Source organism: Ascidiella aspersa, chromosome 1 (genome assembly GCF_963924565.1).
Source record: "Ascidiella aspersa chromosome 1, kaAscAspe10.2, whole genome shotgun sequence".
Lineage (NCBI taxonomy): Eukaryota > Metazoa > Chordata > Ascidiacea > Phlebobranchia > Ascidiidae > Ascidiella > Ascidiella aspersa.
The window spans coordinates 8,485,277-8,509,854 of NC_139447.1; the positions used below are offsets into that span (position 1 = coordinate 8,485,277).

At 36.6% G+C, this 24,578-nt stretch overlaps 2 protein-coding genes across 2 annotated transcripts; both read left to right on the forward strand.

The window, feature by feature from the left end:
• Nucleotides 1-2,634: 2,634 nt before the first annotated feature.
• LOC146167069 (uncharacterized) lies at nucleotides 2,635-4,535 on the forward strand. The gene is made up of 2 exons (XM_083390060.1): nucleotides 2,635-2,883; nucleotides 3,118-4,535. The coding sequence occupies exons 1-2, from the start codon at nucleotides 2,758-2,760 to the stop codon at nucleotides 3,826-3,828; spliced, it is 837 nt and encodes a 278-aa protein (XP_083246186.1). The 5' UTR covers nucleotides 2,635-2,757; the 3' UTR covers nucleotides 3,829-4,535.
• Nucleotides 4,536-12,454: 7,919 nt separating this feature from the next.
• On the forward strand, nucleotides 12,455-15,614 carry LOC146167070 (uncharacterized). Its single transcript, XM_083390473.1, has 2 exons — nucleotides 12,455-13,641; nucleotides 14,857-15,614. Exons 1-2 carry the CDS (start codon nucleotides 13,504-13,506, stop codon nucleotides 15,577-15,579), a joined length of 861 nt encoding a protein of 286 aa, XP_083246599.1. The 5' UTR covers nucleotides 12,455-13,503; the 3' UTR covers nucleotides 15,580-15,614.
• Nucleotides 15,615-24,578: the final 8,964 nt, after the last annotated feature.

Consider the following 24,578-nt stretch of genomic DNA (forward strand, 5'->3'; position numbering starts at 1 on the left):
CTGACTTTAAGTTATTATTACCTAAGTTATTCTTCAAATGACTTGGTTGGGACTTGCTGGAATTTTGTTTAACGCTATAGCAACGTTGCTTATGTAGACCTCTGAAAACGTGGGCACCTGGCGAGCGAAGCAAACCCGAAATGTTTTAAGTTATACCGCCATTTCTCTTGAACTACATGCAAGTTTTGATTATACAGGCTTCATAGTTGCATACTTAAATGCAGTACAACAAAAGCCATAGCAGACTCACCGAATCTGTCGACCAATGATACAAGCAAGGCAGGCTAAAAAAGTACCGTACCAGAACCATCGCTTTATACTAGCTAAATTACACAGGCTCAGAGAAAATCAGCTTTAGAAGGAAGAGATCTAAGTTGTTTAACACATATGACATATGCGTATGTATTTTTCATTGTAAATGTCTATTATGCTTTGTTTATCAAAATGTTTTTCCTTTTGCCAGCCGCGCACCTGACAACACTCCGTGGCACGCTGGTCGGAAAGCTGTTGGCTCACTGTGTTCTATGTGGAAACAAAATAGAAACAAGGCAAAAAGGGCATCATTATTCCTCTAAACATGTACGGGGATACCATAATGAGTTCCATATACTTTGGAGCCTTATGGCTGGAGGTTGTAGTAAGATGTAGTAAAATATTGAAGCCAATACACAAGTAGGTATCATTTTGGACGTTCAACAGATGTTAAAAATGAATAAAGGGTTCTTCGATAAGTTCAAAATAACACCTACTTTTAAATGGGCTTTTATATTCATTTTACGTCTAACTACAATCTCCAGCCATTATCTTAAGAGTTTTTCAAAACGTTCAAAATGCTACATACTTCTGTATGGGCTTTGGTACTTGAACTACGTCTTGGTTACAAAATTAATTGTTTTGTTTTCTTGCTTACTGGTAAGCTTTCCGCTTGGTTGGTTTCTCCTAGACTTATTTCGTCTCGCTTCACCTTAAAGCCTGCGACGAAGCTTGGTTAGACGTTTACTACGGGGGTTAAGCAAGGTGTCAATTCTTACCTTGGTGTTACTTCACGATTTGTTGTAAGCGAAAATCTACCCAATATAGCCAACTTACGCGTAGTTATCTGTTAGGCTGGATGGGATTTCAACAGTATTTTTTAAAATAAATATTTTTGCTTTATAGAAAAGGTCATTCCTAAAATGTAGACGCAGTAAACTGGGTTGCAGTTGCAGGCTATCATCTTTCCAGCAGTGTGATAATTCGTATTAATTTGTTTATGTAGTAGAAGTTTGTAAAAGCTAAATTTGCAAGATGAAAGTTTGTAGATCAGGCTGGAATCCTTGTAAAACCGATATGTTAAACACGGGACTTAATACATCACTTTTAAGATATGTACCTGTATCCAAAACAATCGCTACGTTAGCCGCACTGCTTTCTTAACGAACCTACGAAAAAGACCTAAGCTATTTAGTGGTTAGAAATTTAACAGCCGTCCTTAAAGCGATTATTGTATGAGGGTAGGCCTACTCTTGTGGTAAGCTGTATTTAACTAATACAGCGTCTCAGGGCAACCTTAATTTAAGTTTACGTCACCCGTAGGCTTGTTTTCTAACTAACAATACAAACTACTTGTTTTTTTTTTCTGCAAACAATTCTTTATAAAAGGTCTCCGACGCGGATCAGCTAGCACCGCTCTATGTAGGAAGGCTTGTGCATAATAAGCGCAAATTTTGACCGAATTACTTCGAAAAACAACTTTGAACGTTTAATATAAAAACTGACTTGTCCAAGCCAGGTCATTTGATTAGAAAGAATTCACAATTTTTAACACTTGGAAATTGGATACAGCTTTTGGATATAAAATGTTTTAAGATAGTTCCACTGTTTTTATTCCAGTTTAATCTTAAGCAAACAATTACTGCTTTTGCAGGAGAAAAATTGTTGTATATTGATGTGTGAAAGTTGTTAAATTACTTTTTGTAAGACAATAACCGTTATTTTTGGTTGTAAATTCAACAAACGGACTGCAGCGATAAGACTGATATTAGAATAATATAATCGTCAGAATAAAACGCAGTTAGCACAAAAGATTTAACACTTTAGGAAGAAAGGAATGTCCCACAGACAATAAATGTAAAAGAAAGATTCTTGTTTTCGTATCAGATTATGTTAGGACTGTTTATAAAAAACAGATATAAAACAGTTCTATACATGCTTTTGTGAACAGACTTAACATTAGTAAGGAAGAAGGGTCAAATCGGAATAATAATAAAAGGCCAAATAGATCTTAACTTATGTTTAACAAAACCCCCACTGATAGATACAAACCTAGTCCGAATTCCAACCTAAAACAAGGGCGAATAGTCCATTGTGCGAACGGCAAATGACAGACCGGCGACGCCAATCGTCCTATACCTATACTTTAAAAGTATTGTTATTTAGACCATTTAGATCGTTTTCCGATGGGTTTAGCTTTTCCTTCGATGGGTTTAGGTTTTATTCCGATGGGTTTAGCTTTCATTCCGATAGGTTTAGTTTTCATTCCGACGGGTTTAGGTCTTATTCTGTTGGAGATGTAAAAGCTTATTTGGTTTTATTATGTCGTTGGTTATTATATGATATTATAGACAGTTCCGCTTTAGGTATTGTTGCTTTATAGGTGTTACTACTGTGGGTCCCCAAAAATACAAAACCTTTAAAGCATATTCAACCGAACGATATTTTAACATAGTGTTAACTATATGCCTATGTGTCAAAAATCGTTGGCTATAGTGAAACGAAATGGCACAGAAGTCAGCACGTTCGCTGATTCTCTTAGCTTTTGTCTTCTTAATCTTTCTAATGTGGATTTTGTTTGCAAACCAGTGGGCCAAGAAGATGTTAGCACCTAAACGTCATCAAACACAGGTACCAGTTTTGTAATGACTTTTATCAGTTATAAGTGCTTAATTCAAATTAGTTTGAGTTAAGTATGGTTGTTTTAAACCTGTTAGATGTAAACTATGTGAACTTGCTAATTAAGTTATTTTGCCAATAACTTGACTGGGACTTAAGCTACATTGCAAATGACTTTACTGAGGTTAATTACTTTGCGAATGACTTGATTACCATACGCGAATGACTTGATTACCATACTGACAGGTACACTTTCGAACCTACGGCACCGAACGCTATGTCAAGTCGAAGATACGAATCGTAAAGGAAGCAAACCAGACCGGGTGGTTTGCCAGCGTTCGAGCTCTGGGCCCCGAGGACTTGCCGAACGCTTTCTCAGAGCGCTACAAAGACATCCTTAAACAAAAGCGCGGAGGCGGCTACTGGATCTGGAAGTTCGCTCTAATCGAAATGACGCTTAAGAAAATGCGGAGTGGCGACTTTCTAGTTTACCTGGACGCCGGCTGTGAAGTCAACCCAGCTGGCGAGGCTAGATTCCGCCAGTACCTCGCTATGCTCTCAAAGTCGCGTTTTGACATCCTCAGCTTAGTAATGCCGCAATTTGCGGAACACACCTACACGACTGAGCGCGTTTTTCAGGCTTTTGGAGTCGACAAATCGAACCGGGATATTCGAGACAGCGGCCAATATGTGGCAACTGTCTTGCTCCTTCAAAAAGGCGAGCACCTGCGTCGCTGGCTGTCGCTGGTCAATCAAGTGCTAGAAAGCGACCCTTGGCTCATCACAGACAAATACAACGACGAGGCACGTGATGTGGATCCCGCCTTCATCGACGCCCGCCACGACCAGAGTATTTCCAGCGTGTCCCGCAAACTGCTGGGCAGTGTAGTGCTGCACGACGAAACAAACCCTATCAGGAAAAACGTGCCGTTCTGGGTATCGCGACTGCGTGTTTAGCGATAGGCACCTTCTCTAGTGTAAATTACTCACCCGGTTCGATTTGTTTTAGACGCTCGTAGCGCTCGTATTAGGATAATTCGTGGCTTTGAGCGTCTGTGTTAGAACATGTGTCAATAATTTTACGCTTCCAGCGAGCTGTGTTACAACTGGATACAGGGGAACAGCGAATGTGCAATTGGGTTGACACAAAGTGAGCAAGATTCTGCCAGCCTGCTTCATACAACAATGCGTTGTTCCAATCAACGTATTTCTAACAGAAACCTTTTACTTCATTTTATATATCTATGCATTTCACAGGTAACACTTTTTTAGATTCCATTTATAAGTCACAATTTATCATTTATAACCACCATACTCATACATAACGTTGAAATTATTTCGTAAACAATTTCCTCATTTTTTTCGAAAACATTTAACGTGTTGGAAGCACCACATGAACACGTTAATTTATACACGAATATAAATTAAAGTGTTCATGTGGTGCTTCCTATATTGGTCAAACCCGACGCTCGTGTATAATTTAACGTGTTGCATTGTTAAACACCGGAAGAGAAACCGTTGCGTTTTTCCGCCTTTAAAATATGAACGAGATACCGACGGTAATCTGAACTCTGAAATATATCGTTTCACATTTTGTCAACCCAATTTAGTTAATGCCATGTTGCATGTTGTGTGTTTCTCCCGATAGATAAACGCTAATATATCGAGCAATGTACATTTTTATTTGTGCTCAATGCGTTTCGACATCACACTGTTTTAGGTATTTTGTCCCCCAATCAAAGGCTCCTAGGGGCGCAGAGTCATAAACCTATTAATCGCAACTACATACCACTCTACGCCATGTCTGAAAATTTGAAAATTCACGATGTCTACAGTTTTTATAATGCAGTGGTCGGCAACCGCCGGTCCGCGGACCGGTACCGGTCCGCGAGATGTATATTACCGGTTCGTAGCAGGTTTGTCAAAAAAAAATTTTGATTTAAACAAAAAAATGTTTTTTTGATTTAACTGTACGAGCTAACCTAAAAATGTCCAAAACAATTAATTGTGCTTTTACATTAAAAACACAATTAACTTTTGTTTAAATATACATCACGGTTGATCGATATGATAAAAAAACACAATTAGTACCAAGTTCTCGTTGAGGATCAAAACAATTAGTGTGCTCTGATCATATGAGTTACATGGCACGCAAAATCCAAAAATGCATATATTTTCTGGCATGTACGTATGAAAGTTCAATCTGGCATGTACGTATGAAAGTTTTTGCATTAATAACTTTAGAAAGTGTCGTGTAGGGGCTGCATGGTAAGGGGAACTGAAAATACATTATAGCAAAAGAGATTTGAAATACATTATTATATATAATACAAACTGGGACTTTAAAAGAATGCTTTATATATCTTTATTTTACCAAGCTGGTGTAGGAATAGGTAATAATGGTAGGCTATACAAGTGTAATTTCATGGTACAAGTATAATTTAAGATAAAACGTAAATGCCAAAAGTTTTATTTAGGCCGCAGGCTGGGTTCAATTGCTTGGCGGGCCTAATGCCAACGGCGGGTTTCATTAGGTTCAATAATTCCTAGATGGGAGCATCTTTTTGCGGCAACACAAGCTTAAATTTCGCATTGAAAAAAGTTCTAATAAATGTTTTTTACTGAATATTTGTTGTTTTGTAGGCTGGTCCGCGACATAGTTTCAGTTTTAAACCGGTCCGCAGTGCAAAAAAGGATTTGATTTCCTCCGCCACCAATTTATCTGTAAGCGTTAAAAAATTCGTGGTGCAAAAAAGGCAATATATAGCAGTGTTGCCTGGCTGGTATATTTTGATGTTTCGTATGCCCAATATTTTAAACCACTGTTTGAATATATATGATTGGACGTTCGCTTGCTTAAATAAACAAAGAGAATCAAGGTTTGGAAAGCCTTGTGCCCTGTACATTCTTCAACTCGCGGAAATGCCCAAATCACCATAGTGCTTCCTATGGTGGGGGTAGGGGCTAGAGATGCATGATACTTGACATTTTATTTCGGTACTGATATTCGAAATTTTTAGAATATAAGTAACAGGATCTGATACAAAGCGAAGTCATTACTGTGATCTGACAGGCAAAACAGATAACAATCATTTTTTCAGTTAAAGTTTTTTTAAGATTATTTGTCCAAAAGCTTTACTGTTGGGAAGTTTAGTTACCTCCAGTTGAAGCACATACTGTTTTGTTGATATAAAGTTACCTTTTTTATACTTTAATTAAACAAAGTGTTCATAGTAAAATTAAAAAAACTCTCTTGATGTTTATCAGTTCGTGCCATACTATGCATGACATCGTTCAGTTCATTAAAACTGAAAAAAACATAGCAAAAATAGAGGTAAGCTCGCGCGAACTTTTTTTAAAACTTTTTGGATTCAGGCTGCATAGAAAAAGTTGGCAACGTTTATTTGGGTCATGGCCTGACATCTACAAGTTTGCGCAATAAGTTTTTAAAGCCTACGTGGACCTACCTCAGTTTCCACAAATATAGCCTAGTAAAAAAATTGACTTTTTGAAAATCCAATGTAAAAATCTAACAACTGATACGAAACCCCATACCCTAATCAAAAGTAGGATCAAATATATTTGTTTTGGTAGGAGAATATATCATCTAGTATACTATAATCGTGGAGGAGCGAGCGCCCTGTATTCTTTACTTTTCAGCCACTAAAAAAACTTTTTGTTTGATTCTCTTTTTTACAGGACTATTACAAAACGTTGCCCAAATAAGTTTGTTCAAACTCTGAAGGAAAAACATGAAAGCGGTTTTATTCTTCTGACGCTTTTGTGTCAACAATACCAACTTCATGGTAAATTTAAATTCATATTTTGTGTTAAAGCTTGGTTGACTTGCCAGGTTGTAATATGATAAAAACAGAAGTTAAAAATGCACTTTATAAATGCGTTTGGCGCTAAATATTTTTCAAATTGTGCTATTTTTTAAAGACTTTATTGGTTGTTAGAATTAAATCCCTCAACTTTTATTTTAAATTCACATTTTATATTTATTGCCCTTGCGCGTCATTACAGTGTTACTTCCTGTAATCCATGGGTTTTTAAAAAACTGGGCTCCACGGACCCCCCTTTGGGGAACGAGTTAATAAAGGTCTAATTGATTCTTCTTGTTTTCAGTGCCTTTTCGGATGTACTTGCACTCCGTTTTAGTTTCACTTCTGTCGGACCAATCAGAGCAGGTTTTATAGGTCTTTTTGTTTTATGACGTTAATTTATTACGTCATATTTGAAAAACCTTGCCGACCATGAAATCTTTGACGGTCCCCCGTAAAGCAAATAAAAGTAGATATTACTGTCGCTAGGGAGGCGTAAAGAGCTTCAAATAACTTAACGTCACACTATTTTATTGCGAAAAAATAGGACCCGCTCACAATTTTGAACTTATAAACCCAATTAACATAATAAACATAAATTTCAAAGATAAAAGCCAAATATGTTAAGTTTTAAATTTTAACTTTATAAGTACCAGATTATATACCCTCTAAAAAACTATTTGAGGCGCAACTAACAAAATCCGTTTTTTAAGTGCGAACAATGAGCATGGTATAAACCAGTGGTTCTTAAACTGTGCGTCGCAACGCCCTGGTGCGTCGTTTTAATTTCCCAAGGTCGTCGCAGAATTGTTCCATTTCGTGGCTTGAACTCAGTTTATCTTATAAAATGATGTTGTGTAGTTTTATAACTTTTTCGTTTTATAATTTGCCAAACTTTTGGATTGGTTTAGCCGGGACAGTCCCGATTTAAAGGCCTTTTCCCGGTGTCCCGCCCAGTTAACCAATTTGTCCCGAAATTTTCAATTTGAGATTTACAAATAAAATTAAAAAATGTAAAAACTCTTGAGTTACCCATTTTAGCAATTCTTTCTCAACACTAAGTAATACTTTGCAATTTTCATTTTTTGTTGGTAAGGCTGTCAAGCAAATTTTTGTAACATATATTAATTATTTTTCCAGCGGGTGTTAAGAAATATTTTTCTGGGGGTGAGGTTGCTGGGGTTAATTTCTTTTTTGTGTGTTGTGTGTAAAAACATTTAAATGGATATTTTCCGGCGGATGCTGGGAGATATCTTTTTGAAAAAGGTCTAATTTTTTTAGAGGGGACAAAAATAATTTTATTAAGACGGATTATTTTTCGAATGTTAAGAGAGATTTTTTAGTGTTCTTCTTAGGGGCCTTAAATTATGGAACGAAAATCTATATATATAAATTTGAAAGTTCGGCCGGTCGGCCACACAATCTCACATGTTCGCCGCTCGATAGCTGACACGAAATTTTAAGGAAACAGACAGAGCATTGAGCAACGATGCTCATACTGTTTCCTCCTAAGCGAGATGCTAGGCAAGTTGGTAAAATAGAAAGAAGCTCGTGTACTCCCAGACAGAAAAAAAATTGTCTCTTTCCATGAGAGAAAGTCGCGCATCTTGCGCCGTCGCAAACCGGTCACGGTTAAGCAATTTTTATTTTCAAGGATTTTTTTCCTGACGCAGTTTGGTGCCGGTATTATTTGCTTGAATATTACGCAAATATGCAAGTCTAAACAATTGGTGTTACAACTTAAAGTTTATCGTTTGTAAGTAATTCTGGATCGATAAATGTTGCGGGTTTTCAGCATTACAAATCAAATTAAAGTAATATCTTACTAAATGCCTCAATAAAAATAAGTTTTAATGTTTCCAACTTAATATGTTTAAAAACTTCTTTATGTCTGTTACCGCGCAAAATTAGGTAGAGTTCGCAAAATTTCGCGTTTATTGCGGCGTTTTAAAAGTAACCAATTTTCAGTCCTAAACAAGATTTTATTTACGTTGGACGCAATATGGTACAGGGATTACGTATCTGCGTAAAGGTTTTACGTTTGTGAGTGGTTCCCTATCGATATATGTCACTGGTTTTCGTTAGGTAAAAGATATTTAACGTGCTTAATCGTTGGGTATTTAAATGTAAAATTTTAGTTTAAAAAACAATTGAATGTTTTGCAGTCACGCAAATAAATGCGATAATTTATAACACGCCATCCGATTAAAAGCTGGTTCCACACAGGCTAAAGAATGTGACTTCATTTGTGGGAAGCATTTAGTTTCAGGCACAATAAGCGAAAAATATGGTCAAGGGGACGACCAAAATATATGCTGTATAACAATTAACGATTAGAGAAATTAAAATGTTTACCACTTTACACACTATTTAGCATCAAGCCGGGACACTATTACACTATCCGTAATATTACTTTTTTATAACATGGTAAATTACCATTTTAAATCATCGGGAATAGGCTATCAAGCGGCTCAAGCAAAGACGCAGAATACAACATCATATGTAATAGTTATTAAGAGGCCAGCTTGATGGAATATTTTATTTTGTAAAAGATTATACTTGAGAATGATTTGGTCCGGGGAATACGAATTAGGTATGGTCACAGCGCCTTTGCCAACATGTACGGCCCAATATTGTTGCTGCTTTTACTAGGGCCGCATCCTACTTTAATTGTAGAAAGTATTTACCCAACCCATTTTATTCATAATACCGAACATTACTTTCGGTTACAATTTAAATTACTTAGACAAACCACCCTTCTAAAACGCCCTGAAAAATACCTCCTGACAAAATATAAAACAAATGCAACCCCGCTAAGTGAATTAGTTGCATTAAATTATTTTGTATTAGGTCTACATTAAGTTTATTTGTAGTTTTTAATATGCTTTACCTTTCTGAAAAATGGCAAGCCTACATACCATTAGATTAAATTTTAAGTTTTGTTCTAGACTACGTTTTTGTCTTTATTGCGTTGATTCTTAATAGCTGGTTCAACTGCACTAGAACAGAGGTTCTTTAACCCCCCCCCCCCCAGATTCGCACATGTAACTTGTTTTTGTCGAATTTAAGCCATAATTCGCGATATATACGCTAGACATGACTTGGTTTTTAATGTTAATTCACTAGGTCGGCGATATTTCACGCCAAATGACGTCAATGGAGTAGTTTTGGACTAGCTGCTATAGTGCTAGTCACTAGCATTTCACGCCAAAGATCTTTGACAGGAAGGTTCTCGAATGCAATCTGGCACTGTGTGACTTATAACTTCGGCAAGCCATTTCTGCTAAATTGGATTAGAAATATTGTTATTTCCAGCAATAATTTCTTCCAAATTAATTTCTCTCAATTTAAGCTAAGATCTTTTTTTTGCGTATTTCAATCCGGTTTAGAGCTGCATGTTTGCACTCTGGTTGGTCCTAGTTTGTCGGCAAGATTATGCCAGCCTGCTTCAAACAACAATTTGGTTATCTTACAAACCACAACATTTAACCCTTATACAAATTTATTAGATGCAAGAGTTAAAATTAACACAGCACAAACAATTGTTACACTTAGACGAAAGTACACACAATCGAATAATATATCATCTATCATCTTAATCGTTTTTTTAGGCGGGCCACGAGGGTAAACTTGGATCCCTTACAGTACGCCAACCAGCGGTAACTTAAAAGACAAACAGCAGTGGTCACTTGAAAGGTATAATAAAAAAAACGGGCGCCTAAAGTGCTTCGACTGCCTACGGATAAATTATAAAATAACGACCACAAATGTTACGGACAAAACCTTTGAATAACCGCCACTTAAAGTTTGCAAGTGAAAACTTAAAGCATCCGCAACTAAATGGCAGCCAAATTACATGCGAAGATGGCAGCAGCAGCGCACCAGTAAAAGACGTGATCGTTTTACGGATCTTAATTACCAGAACTGACGCACTAAGACGTTACATCACAAAATTAGTTTATATTTTCACTCGAGATACGAAAACTTAGATGGCCTTCCTAAAGCCTATTTTTAAAAGTAAAGGCGTAAATTAATAATGAATGTCAGAATCTACAGTCGGCATAATTAACAATTGGTGATAATGCTGTAGTGTTAAATAAACACGTAACATTATGCCTAACAGAAACTTTTTACTTCATTTTATAGGTCTATGCCTTTTATAGGTCACAATATTTTATATTCATTTTATAATGAAATGTCACAATTTATCAATTATAACCACCATACTCATACCTAATGTTGGAATTATTTCGAAAACAATGTCCTTAATTTGTTTCGAAAACATTTAACATGTTGCATTGTTAAACACCGGAAGAGAAAGCGTTACCTTTTTTGATCCCGGCGGCTGGAATATTTGGCCAGAACGTTTCAAACGGGTTTTATCACAATATGTAAGTGGCGACAGCTTTAGCCTGTTGACAGATTATTATACAAAGAGGTTTTATTGCATAAAAGTACAAATCTAGTATTTTTGTGTAAGGCAATTACTGTAATTAGGATGCTTGTTAGGTGACCGAAGAGATTTTGCTAGCAAATTTTATTTTCTTGATAAACTTGCATTGTGCGTAAAAGCTTGAATAAGCCAATATATGATCGCTAGTTACAGAAACTCTGTCGCTTAAAGAGAAATTTAATCATTTTTATGGAGAATGTGTTAGGCAAACTTTTTCGCTGACGAAAAATGCAATTTTGAAATTAAAAAAATGAAACTAAAAAATAACGGATTTCAATCGTTTACCATTTATTTTACGCCAAAGACTTGACTTGGAATTGACTTGCTGTAAAAATAAGTACTGCTTTTGGGTATTCAACGTTTAAAGATAGCACCTAATAACATTGTCCAAAATTGTGCTCATATAACTGCCAAATTATCCATCTGTTTACTAACAGCAAATTACGAACCACTAACGTAAATACACAAATTATTTATTATTGGTTTATATGTTTTTGTACTTAGTTTGATCTTAATCACTTGGTATGAAACCAGAACCATTCAGTCTTAAATATTCGAATTAAGGCAGATTCGTTTGTTCATAAGAATTTATTTTTCTATACCAGGCGTCGGAAACCTACGGCCGGATTTGGCCGCCAATGTAATTCATCCGGCACGCCGCCTCTTTGACAAATTAGACATAAGTCCATTTGAAATACTTTTTGACTTTTTTAACTACGTAAGTGCGAAAAATTGTTTGCGAATGATCTTTTTACGTCCGGTTTGTTTACGTTGTGATGCTGTCTTTTATACTAGATCATCGCTTCTTAACCGTTGTGCCGTGAAAGGCTGCCCAGTGCGTCGCAGACAAACGGAAACGTTTTCAAAAAACAAATAATAGCCGTAGGCGTACATTCTTTAACCGCGTAATATCCGTAGGCGTACATTCTTTAGCCACGTAATAGCCGTAGACGTACAATTTGTACATTCATTGCATCTGTATTTACAAAGTTGGAATTTTTATATTGTCTCAGCGTGGTTCAGCCCCGCGTGTCAAATGTGACCCTGAGAGTGCCTGTCAAACTACATTTTTGGCGAACTTTAACTACAGTATAAACCAGGGGTTCTTAAACTGGGGTCCATGGACCCCTTAGAGGTCCGTGAACTAGTTTTAGGGGGTCCGTGAAGGCCAAATTGAAATATTGGTGTATATTTAGGAAGTAATCAATTTTTCTAAGGAAAAAGTTTAATTAAAACTAAAACGTTTTTGCACTGAATGTCTCTATTTCTATTCCTTTTTACATTTTGTGGACTGAAAACTGCAGATTTTTACAGTCTATTTGTATTACGACGTCAATCTATGATGTCATTTTTTTAATTTTTTGCTTACCGTGGTCCACGCGAAGCAAAAAAACAATTTAGGGGTCCGCGGAAAAAAAAAAGTTTAAGAATCCCTGGTATAAACGCAAATTTGTTTGCGCTTTGCGCGTATATTCTTCGTTTTTTGATATGTTTTACATTATGGCATGACAGTGTTTTCGGCATCATGTCGCCGTGTAATATTTCTTCATTTTTTGGTATCCAAAGCCTAACGCTTTGTTGCCTTAGACTCCCTACAAAATGCAACTTCTACCAAAATATATCTAGTTTAATGTCATTTTCAATTCGACATTATAATATGGCTTTTAGAACGTGAGTAACATTTATCAAAAAACAACAAAGATTTCACGCAATATATGCATTTTTGCGTTTCGTGCAAACTTTTTACGTGATTGCGAGATGATATAGTGTTATTCTTTTAGGCATTAGGTATGCGTCTAAGGTAAACGTTTCGCTAACTGAAACCAAATATAATATAAACGCATTTTTATTGTGTGTTTCGCGCGATAAACTTGGTTTAGTTGCATAATACCAAACCGGTTTGTTCGAGTAAACACGTTTCCTAAATTACTTGAATTATGACGTTACTAGTGACGTCAAGTGTTAGAATTTTATGGACCCTTGTCAGTTTTACTTAAATGTCAGTTTTACTTAAATATGGTTTCTTGTGACGTGCGACTCACAACTTTACAGTCATATTCCTGTTAAAGAAATAATATAAATGCCGTTATTTCGAGCAATATTCGAATCCTTCTACTTGCCATATACGCCACGTATTCTTTAATTAAAGTTTCGCCAATTTTATTCAAATAAACCTATTTTTTTGCCTCCAACTCAAAACAAATATCCTGAAGCCGCCCCTGTTTTACGTATTGTGGGTGGTCAATAGTGCTGAAAAGAATACTTTGGGCCGCGTCCAAAAGAGTTTGCCGACCACTGTGTTATAGTGCTATTTAGCTATTGTTTGTGTCGAGAATCGTTGGCCAGTGGAAGGAAATGTCATCGCAAACAGCACGTTTCCTGCATTTTCTCTGGTTAATATCCTCAACCTTGATGTTGTGGCTTGTGTTCGCGAACCAGTGGGACATAAGTGCCGAATGGGCGATCAAGGCCACTCAAGGTCACCAACAGCAGGTACCGGTCTTGTAATGACTTTTTTATACGTTAAAAATATACATTTCCAGCGATATTTAACCGAACATTGTACATTCTGTCCATGAATTGATTTTATTCTTAAGCTTCTAGTATGTAGGCTATTCTAATAGATAAAATGTGGGCTGTTTTTTCTAATTAGGGTTTATCCAACTGTAGGTTAAAGACGATATACATTTGCATTCAAACCCTCCATAGATGATACATACATATGCTATTAAATTCATCCGACTTAAAGCAACCTTATCTTTATAGATTTTTTTATTGGAAGATTGTTTAATTAAAAAAGATTTCATATTTTATATACTTCTGGATCAAAACATAACAATACTTCAAAAAAAGCCAAAAAGGTGAAATAGATCGACATCATCTTAATTAAGATTGCGGCTTCTCGAGTCGTTATCTATTAAAAACTACAGCCCCGAATTAAACGTTAACACCTTATCAACACCGCTGTACCTGTTCAAAACCTTGAGGTGCTTAATAATGCTCGATCTATAGAAAACCAGACTGACAACAATTCCGTCCCACCTTATATAAGTGGTGCTTGAATTGCTTCTCAGTCAAATTAACTGAAGTTGATAAAAACTCGTATTGAAACGTTTTAATAAAGATGATGTCGATCCACTCGAGCTTTTTGGCTTTGCAATTCATTATCAATCTACATTACAAATCCGTGCATAATGTACCTAAACTTATTTTGAATATTACATGCTTTAATTTTAATGTTTCAAATGAAAACATATTTGGTAAAAATGGTTGACTTAGGTCATTTTGACTTGGGTAGCTAATCACTTGGCTGACACTTGACCTGGGTGGCTAATGATTTGGTATGACACTTGACTTGTGTAGCTAATGACTTGGTCTGAGACTTGACTTGGGTAGATAATGACTTGGTCTGAGACTTGACTTGGGTAGATGATGACTTGGTTTGAGACTTGACTTGGGTGGCTAATGACACTTGACTTTGGTAGCTAATGACTTGGGTCTGACATTTGACTTTGGTGGCTAATGACTTGCTGGTCACTTGATTTGGGTAGCTAATGCCTTGGTCTGACACTTGACTTGGGTGGCTAATGATTTGGTATGACACTTGACTTGGGTATAGCTACTGACTTGGTCTGAGATTTTACTTGCTATTTGTTGAAAATGACTTTAATTGGACTTAAATTCGACTGGAATTGTTTCGAACACTAGCAGGTACACTTCCTAACCTACGGCACCGAACGCTTCGTCAAGTCGAAAATACGAATCGTGAAAGAAGCAAACCAGACTGGGTGGTTTGCCAGCGTTCGAGCTCTGGGTCCCGAGGACTTGCCGAACACTTTCTCAGAGCGCTACAAAGACATCCTTAAACAGAGGCGCGGGGGCGGCTACTGGATCTGGAAGTTCGCTCTAGTCGAAATGGCGTTTCAGGAAATGCGCAGCGGCGACTTTCTGGTCTACCTGGACGCCGGCTGTGAAGTCAACCCAGCTGGCGAGGCTAGATTCCGCCAGTACCTCGCTATGCTCTCAAAGTCGCGTTTTGACATCCTCAGCTTTGTAATGCCGCAATTTGCGGAACACACCTACACGACTGAGCGCGTTTTCCGGGCCTTTGGAGTCAACGCCTCGAACCGGGATATTCGGGACACCGGCCAATATGTGGGCGGTATTATGCTGCTTCAAAAAGGCGAGCACCTGCGTCGCTGGCTGTCGCTAGTCAACCAAGTGCTAGAAAGCGACCCTTGGCTCATTACGGATAAGTACAACAACGAGGCACGTGATGTGGATCCCGCCTTCATCGACGCCCGCCACGACCAGAGTATTTCTAGCGTATCCCGCAAACTGCTGGGCAGTGTAGTGCTGGTTGATGAAACCTATCCTCGAAATCAGAAAGAGCTACCGTTCTGGGCGTCGCGGCTGCGTGTTAAACGCTAGACATCTTCTATAACTATAACGGCCCAGTTTAAGTTCAACGTGTTAACTACTCGCTATATTGTGTAGCTCTTCATAAACATTCCATGCTTTGTTTCGGCTAAGGTTTCCTTTGCTGATGCTGCTGTTTTACAAATATACATTTTGTGTCTAACTTCCGTGTCGCAGACTAGATCGGGACACAATCCCCAAAATAGCTGCTAAGGATAAAGATTGATTTTACTTTCCCACAAAGGCGCTTATTGAACAGTACGACAATCAGTGAACGGCAAACACCCATGCACAAGTGCTCGCATAAGGCTAGGCTTGTCTCTAACCACGAGATTGCAAACCGTCCTTAAAATGCGTCCGATTCTCGCGGTATCCACCCAACGAATGACGATAAGAACAAATCGCATACAAAGTTGTCACTCAGCGCTGGGAAAACTGAGGCTGCGAAATTCAAACAAAGTCCTATACCCCCAGCGAAAACCAAGTCAGCCGATCTTAACGGCGAAACGCATTAGTTTAGCACAAAAAAGGTACAATAATTAAATTTGCGACATTTACCCCCTCTTAAACACATACTTGCAATTAACTCAATTACAAATTAAAACAAACTACATTCCACTCTTAACCTCAACTTAAAACGATTTTGCGATGTATAGTTTTTAACAAGAAACATATTGAAGAAAACCAGCAAAATTAAAACAACATATTATAAATCGGCAATATTAACCTCTCTTCAAAGTAACCCTATGATACGTACATTTTAGGACACAAATTTGAGATCACGAAATGAAAATCAACAAACGAAAAACATCGCATGCAGGACATTGCAGGTGTACAGTCGTTTAAACTTTACACAACTCTGGCCATCGCCATGACCTTTTAAAACGTGCATCGCTTTAATTTTGTCTCTACCCGGCGAATGCAGCACATATTGCGCAACCTGAGGGATGTCAAATACCTTCTTGAGGTCGTTTGGCGTAATGACCTTGCTTCCAAACTCAACCAACCTTGACGGCGCCCGTAGACCTTCCGCAATGCAAAATAGTTCCACGTCATCCTCAGAGTAAGAGGTGCAATGCGTGACCCTGTTTTTTGCCTTTCGAACATAATCTGCTTCCACGCTCTTCAATACCTTCGAATTGTCGGCCACTTGCAATGATTCGCGGCCTAATTGAACGTGTTCAACCCACTGTTCATTTGCCGCTTCCAAAGCCTCGCTGTACAACTAAACGTCATCGCAACACCTTTCGTTTGACGTTTCCAAAGCCTTGTCATACAACTGAGCGTCTTTATTAGATAGTTCAGAAGAAACGTTAAATGCCGTACCAGTGAGAAGGGTACTAAGCGACATTGGCCACACGAATTAATCCCACTTGTTGTTTGTGTCGACCCTTTCGAAACGCAAAAGGTAGCCTCGACATGGCCAATTCCATTTGATGTCTGTCTTTTTGAGCTTCTTCGGCCGCTGCTTTGGCCGCCTTTCTTTGGCGGCTGCCTCTGCTTCGCGACTAAAGCGACGTTCTTCGACTTATTCTTCGCGTTCTGTAGCCTGCTTCTGCTGCACGAACTTTCCGTGCTCTTTCCTGTCTCGATTATCTTGTCCATTTCAAGTACGTCTTGAAGAGTTCTCTGAGTCAAACTTTGAAATTCCCGGACGAGCCCCTAATTGTCGCAGACTATAATTAAAGTTGGAACAAATTGTAAAACGTGCACGCTTACGCAACAACAAAAACAAACCAAACAAGTGTATCATATAAAAACAAACTTTAAACAAGTGTATCATATACAAACAAACAAGGGATTCGTTTTATTATTTTTATGTTTACTAGTGATTTGATTTACATCAATAGCATATTGGCAAACACTACAAAAGGGAGATATATTGCCAGATATTACTGTCACTAGGTAGCAGTGACGTGCGGTGAGGTTCCTAGATGGTGAGGCACTAATTTTAAAGCCACGTTTTTCTTTAACAATCACAAAAACGGTATCGTACTAATAAAGATAAAAAAATTAGCCGCATGCTTTCACGTTTATTAGAAAAATGAAAACAAGAAACAGGGAAAGTAGAAAAGGCGATTTTTTTAAAGCACAGCCACCGGTAGCGTAGCCTTTTTAGGGAGGTGGGGTCTGGGCAAAAAGTTTAAACTTTTGTTGTTTAGCTTTTGCCATTGTATGAACTGCGTATCGAACACAAATAAATACGCTAGCAAACCGTTTCGAGCAGCAACTTACTGAGTTTTAGCGCAATACTCAAAAACCATTCAGACAGCAAAAACAAAATGACTAAAAAGTAAAACTACACCAATAAGTAGTTCTGGCATGCCTGTGATCGACTTTTGTGGTACTGCTTATAATGCTACAAAACAAATATTATTAAGAGTACAATCTTTATAAATTTTTAGGGGGTCATGGCCTCTGTGGCCCCCTGGATGAGCCTATGACAGTCACACATCCACTCCTTTTTTTACCAATCTCTTTAAAAGTTGCGTGTTATTTTTTTGTCCAGTCGTCTGATGCAAACCTTTTAAATGGGAAACAGATTTGCCTTTATTTATGACTCTAACTTTAGATTGATTGAAAGTGTAAATTTTCCTCCATTTTAGTTAAATTTTATAAAAAAAACAATCCTTTACAGTTTTACACTGCAAGAAGTCAATGTAGAAATGTTTCATAGCTGGGACGTCACATTTGAGGCATGCCTCAAATCCCAGCTAAATCGTTTATTTCCGAGAGAATTGGGAAAGAAAAAGGCACGCATAATGCAGTTCTTAGAACTTTTGTGATCTGAAGAGAGGCACAGCTTGTCACTGCCTCTCTTCGCGTATTTCAACGATTTTGAACGCTTGATATGAATAACGCAACAGAAATTGGAAACAATAACGCTTTAGGTATAGAAAAATGAAATTTGCGGGAGAGGGAGTATATGGACTACAGGAATTCATTCAAATTAAAGCACCCCAAAACATGCAATGTGTACTGTACTTTATCAAATAATATATATTCTGTGATAACCATCTCTTTAATATACGTTTTGCTTTGCCAGATGTTCGCAGGTGAGGCTGCCTCACCTGCCTCCCCTAATCGCACGTCCCTGCATAGAGAGCTTTAAATAACTTAATGTTACACTATTTCATAGCGAAAAAATAGGACCCGCTCATAATTTTAAACTTACAAACCCAATTAACATAAAAAACATAAATTTTGAAGATAAAAGTCGAATATGTTAGGTTTTTAAGTTTAACTTTTTGAGTACCAGAATATTGACCCTCAAAACTATTTGAGGCGCAATTAATAAAATCAGTTTTTGAAATACGAACAATGAACGTGGTATTAACAAGTAAAAACATTTTTGCCCTTTGCGCAAAAACAATTAACTTAAGCTGTTTGTTCGCGCACTGTTTCGCGTGACAACAGCAAATTTTTTTTTAATTTAAAAACGTTATGTCGTTTCAAGCCTTTTTATGCCCCTTAAACCATTATATTGTTTATCAGAGAATATGTCAAAAATGTGGCAATATAGTATTCCACGACAGATTTTGTTTTGTTTACTTGTGAAATAAAATTATTTTATCATCTATTGTATAGATAGATAATTGCTTTTACAATTAAAGTCAAAATATTTTGCGGAGCTTCGATAATTCAATTTCCTAGATTGCGCACACAATTTAAAGGTGACGTTATGCATTCCGATGAACTGGTTATACTGCGAAGTCTAAAGGGACTGTGTGATAATGATTTAGAGAACGATCTCGTCGAACGCCTAAAACAACTTGGTCGAACTTGGCTAACTTACATTGTTTTACTTCACTTAACTATCTCTCTTATACGAATATATTTTTTTATAAAGCAGCCTACAACACGTTGCCTAGCAACTGTAAGATATAATAATAGTACATCACAACGATTAGAACATTATTTTGCGAAAAAAATGGAATATTCTATTATTGTTTCTATGTTGCTATTAAACTTAAGTAGATAAAGTGTCTTTTTATTCTTACTAAAAAATTTATAATGATCTAAAGATAAAAAAAATGCTTTATCGATGTTTGGCATGCTTTTTGTTTCTAGTTAACAACATTAATCTTTGATTTAAATATCGGTCTGTTTTTATTTTAATTTATGCAGACATCAAAGGTCGTTTAGCAACCATTACGAAAATTTACCGCATAACGACTGATGCGATATTTTAACTAAAAAACCATAATTAATTTTTGTTGGTTTTATTGCATGTATTCTTTAAATATTTTGTTCCAAATTTGACAAAATAAACTAAATTTAGATAATTTATTTAAATTTTTAGACGAACTGTACATTAAGTTATAGATTAGTCTATAAAAAGTTGTTTATATTTTTTTTGGTGATTTAAGATATGTGAAGTTGTTATGTTCTATAAAACAATAACTCTAAAATATTGGAAGTTGATTATGACACTCTTGGATGAAATACTGTGACTAGCAATAATAAAGGTATAATGTACTTTAAGTCATAGAAACAACATAAAAAGTATTATTTTAAAACCAGCTGACAGCAACGCCAATCGTTGTGACCAACTAGAAACTTGTTCTCTAATGTTTTTGCACTTAGAAACCAAAAGTTATTAACTTAATTCATTTATTATTTAGGCCCAGTGGTAAAAGTAAGACGGAACGGTCCGAAACAGCGTTTTGATAAAATCAACTGGGCAGGTCCGCCGGACCGATAAAAATGTCATTTTTCACCAGGCCATCCCGCCGTCTCCTTGAATGTTATCAAACTAAAAGTTCAGTTGCTTAATTTTGCACTACATCAATCAATAACCTCACGTTTCCCAACACTACTTATGTTTGGGTCCAGTTATGACGTCATCTCTAAAATTTTGGGTTTTGGTTGGCTCACAGGGGAACAGCACGTAAAGCATTGTTTTGCCAGGAGGATGCTGCTGCATTCAAGAAAGACATTGTTTTGAACGGAATAAACTTATTTTCAGCTTTAGAATTTTTTAAGGCCAGTTGATCGCTGTCATCGGTCCAGTGGGTTCTGGAAAAGTAAATTCTGGAAAAGATATTATAAAAATAAATTAACATAACCAACAAGTATAATGCAAGTTGCACTAATAAGACTGTAATAGTACGAAAATATGTACAGGATATGATGACTATCAGTTTTCCGTGATATGCAACTATGAATTCTATATGTTTATCCCAACTTTGGAGCTCTCAAATAAAAATGTTGTTTAGGTAAACCATTTTTGTAATTTGTGATATCAGCATTTAGAAAAACACTTACTTTGTTTTTTTTTGCAGTAAACATTCTTTAAACAACAACATCCAAAGCTAACATATATGTAGTAAAACTTTAATATGTTTTAGTCATCCCTTCTGAGTGCCATACTTGGGGAACTTCCAACCAAGTCGGGTCGGATGGAGAGCCGGGGTCGGATGGTCATAGGCGGATTAAGGCGGAGGGGCCTGCAGCCCCAGGCCCGCCAAAAATAGGCCCATCACTAGCAACTTGAGTTATCTTTCTAAAAAAACTTTATCTTACGTTACAATCTTAAGATATCATCCTCGTACCAGATAATTTAATTGTTTAGAGTAAATATCCATCATGTTTATTTTTATATTTTCGACCTTAAGCTTGTGACGTCAGTGCGTATTTGATATTTCACAACACAAAGCTACTATGCGAAGAGAAGCTTTGCTTCATCTAAATTCTAAAGCTATAAAACATGTTAATTGAATCTGGTTGATTAGTAAACAAATCAATGTTATTTCAAGTAATTTTGGTTGGACAATAAACAGAATGTAAATAGTCCAATAGGCCTCTGACTAGCATACAGCCCCAGGTTCATGAAACCAATAATCCATCCCTGCGGATGGTGTACGCGGGGAAGTCCCCTGGGTCTTCTCGGGTTCAGTAAGGGAGAACATTATCTTCGGGGAGGAATAAAACTCTGTTTTGGACCGTTCCGTCTTACCACTGGGCCTAAAAATAAATGAATTGAGCGAATGAATTTCGGTTTCTAAGTCTAAAAACATTAGAGAACAAGTTTCTAGTTGGTCACAACGATTGGCGTTGCTGTCAGCTGGTTTTAAAATAATACTTTTTATGTTGTATCTATGACATAAACTACATTCAAACTTTGTTATTGCTGGTAAAAATATTTCATCTAAAAGTATCCTAATCAGCTTCCAATATTTTAGAGTTATTGTTTTATAGAATATAACAACTTCACATATCTTAAATCACCAAAAAAAATATAAACAAATTTTTTAAGACTAATTTTTAATTTTTTGTGGAGTTCGTCTAAAAAGTTAATAAATTACCTAAATTTAGGTTATTTTGTAAAATTTGGGACTAAAGTTAGTTGTTCAAAGAATAAATACAATACAACATAAATCATCAAAATGTAATTAGTTTTTTTTTGTTAAAATAATGCACCAGTCGTTGTACCGTTAAATTTAGTCATGGTTGCTAAACGACACTTTAATGTTAGCGTAAATTAAAATAAAAACAAACCGATATTTAAATCAAAGGATCACTGGCGTTAACTGTGAACAAAAAACATGCCAAACATCAATAATACATTTTGTGGTTTAGATCATTATACCTTTTTTCGTAAGAATAAAAAAAAACACTTTCTCTACTGAAGTTTATTAGGAACATAGAAACAACAATAAAATATTCCAAATTTTTCCCCAAAATAATGTTCCAATCGTTGTGATGGTTACTGTTGTTATTATTATATCTTACAGTTGCTAGGCAACGTGTTGTCGCCTGCTTTATTAAAAAAAATACGCGTATAAGAGAGACGGAGTGAAACAATGTTAGTTAGTTAAGTAATACGTTTGAATCTTTGAGTTCCATATTTTTGTACGACACGAAACACTAAGCGCAGGTTTCCTAAGCACTTGTTTTAGACTTACCGTTTAAGTTTAGGGTAGGGATGATTTATTTAGACCTTACTCTAGCCCAATGGTTTTTAAGCAGGGTTCAATCCAACCCCTGTGGTTCGACGATGCTGTTTCAGTGTTCGACGAGATTGTGCTTCAAATCATTAATACGCAGCCTATACTGAAAGAAATATCGGCGCTCTTTCACAAGTGTACGTAAAAAAAAGTACGGTCTCAGAATATGGTCCCTTTAGGATTGCGGAAGCTGTGTGCACATCTTGCTTAACAATGATGCGTGCTCAAGTGTTCGATGGATGTTGAAATGCGACATTACACTCGATTATAGTTTCAGAGAATATATTAATTTAGGTCTACATCAAATAATCCGCGTTTTACACCTTTTCGTAATGATACAAACAATTGTTTTAAATAAAGGCTGTAGCGAACCTACCGATGTGCATCCACGTTCATCGAAGCGTGCAGATCGCCTTTTATCCTATTTCGCAATTGTACATTTATAAACGCGTGTTTGTGCTTTTGCTACCTCTTTACCTTAACTTAACCATGTCGCAGCTACGCAATAAAGCACCATCCGCTTTACTGGTGACCCCGCATCTTCAAAACGTTTTTTGAAGGTCAAAAGAAGAAATTGAACAACTGGAGTCTTAAGCAAAGTTAGTTGAATGACTATCGCCTGTTCTACAAAGCTTCCCACGTTCTGGGAAACACAGCTAGGATTTTGGCTACTTGGCTCGACACAACGCAATAAAGGCTGTGTCGCAGCTACGCAATAAAGCACCATCCGCTTTAAGGCTACTGAAATTGAGAATAAGTGGTGGGCCGCATGTAAACATCAGGCGGGCCGCAGGTTGGACATCCCTGCCCTAGTTTGACGTAGATGATAAAGGTCGCTAAAATCATCACGCGAAATGAAAAAAAAATATTATTGCAAAGTTTACGTCTTTTAGCAACAAAGAAATTGAGATTTGCTTGATTTCGTCTCTGAAAAGTAAATTAATTCCAAATTGAGCTCAGGCAACCTTAAAGGCAACAAAACATTTTTGATTGCATTTTAAAAAAAAATTCTTAAAAGCCCTAATTAGTGCGTAGAGTTGTAATTTGTGTGTCGCACGCAATGGCTATCCATAAACTATATTTTGTTGTTAGTTTTAAGAAAGTAAAGGCCAAGAATAACAAATCAAAGGCCAAGGTTGGCGCGAGTAGTTTTGGTTTTTAGCTATCTTTTAGCCGATTAAAAGGACATGTGCTCTTTATGTATTGTCATGGCATAAAAACTATAGCCTGAGACAAGTTACATTTTTTTCCTATTTCAACTAAATATATTAACAAAATTATTCGTTTGCAGATTTTTTCGCCATACAACTGATAGAAATAAAAAGCTCTCTCAAATGTCATTGTTTGAAGAGCGATTTATTTTGGATGTTTCCTATTCGTTAATCCTTTTTAATATTTCTCGAAAATATTTTATTTTTCTCCTTTAGCTGTTTTTTCTATAAGCTGCTGTTTACATTTTACCCGAAGTCCAATCATTTTTGCTTAAAATGAGATATCTTGCTGTTCTTAGTATCTTTATCTAAACATAGTCAGTGGTCGCTAAACTGCTAAGAAGATGTCGCAAAAATGCATTCCGGTTTAGTGAACCCCAAATATTGTCAAATCCTCTACTGCTGCGTTCAGAACTCTTCTAGACTCATTTTCCTTTTAGTTTGGTTTTCCTGTGTAGACATTTAATTCAATGAGATACAAAAATACACAGCATGGATGATGAAAACCGATTAGACAAAGTAATTTTAAACGGAGACATAAATCATGTCACAATCGACAATGCGGATTGAATTGGTTGACTTGAATTTAGCTATAAGCATCTATAAAGAAATGGACTATGTAGAATGCTAAAAAATTTTAAGGCATAAACTGTCGATTTATTAATTTTTAACTTGAATTACCTTGGGTTAAATAGTTGTGTTTTGACGTTATGTGGTAACACGAAAGGGCCGTTATACGCTCATTTTTTGTTTAATTTGAAACAGGATATAACCGCATAAGTCACACAAAATATATTACGTATACAGGTTAGGTATAACAGACTTTTAGTTTCAGGTAAGGCCATGCTAC

Excerpts from the sequence above, each read along its gene's own strand:
- LOC146167069 (XM_083390060.1), top strand. The coding sequence starts at position 2,758 with ATGGCACAGAAGTCAGCACGTTCGCTGATTCTCTTAGCTTTTGTCTTC. Across the intron at positions 2,884-3,117 it reads CTAAACGTCATCAAACACAG|GTACACTTTCGAACCTACGG; the intron begins GTACCAGTTTTG and ends CCATACTGACAG.
- LOC146167070 (XM_083390473.1), top strand. The coding sequence starts at position 13,504 with ATGTCATCGCAAACAGCACGTTTCCTGCATTTTCTCTGGTTAATATCC. Across the intron at positions 13,642-14,856 it reads CTCAAGGTCACCAACAGCAG|CAGGTACACTTCCTAACCTA; the intron begins GTACCGGTCTTG and ends TTCGAACACTAG.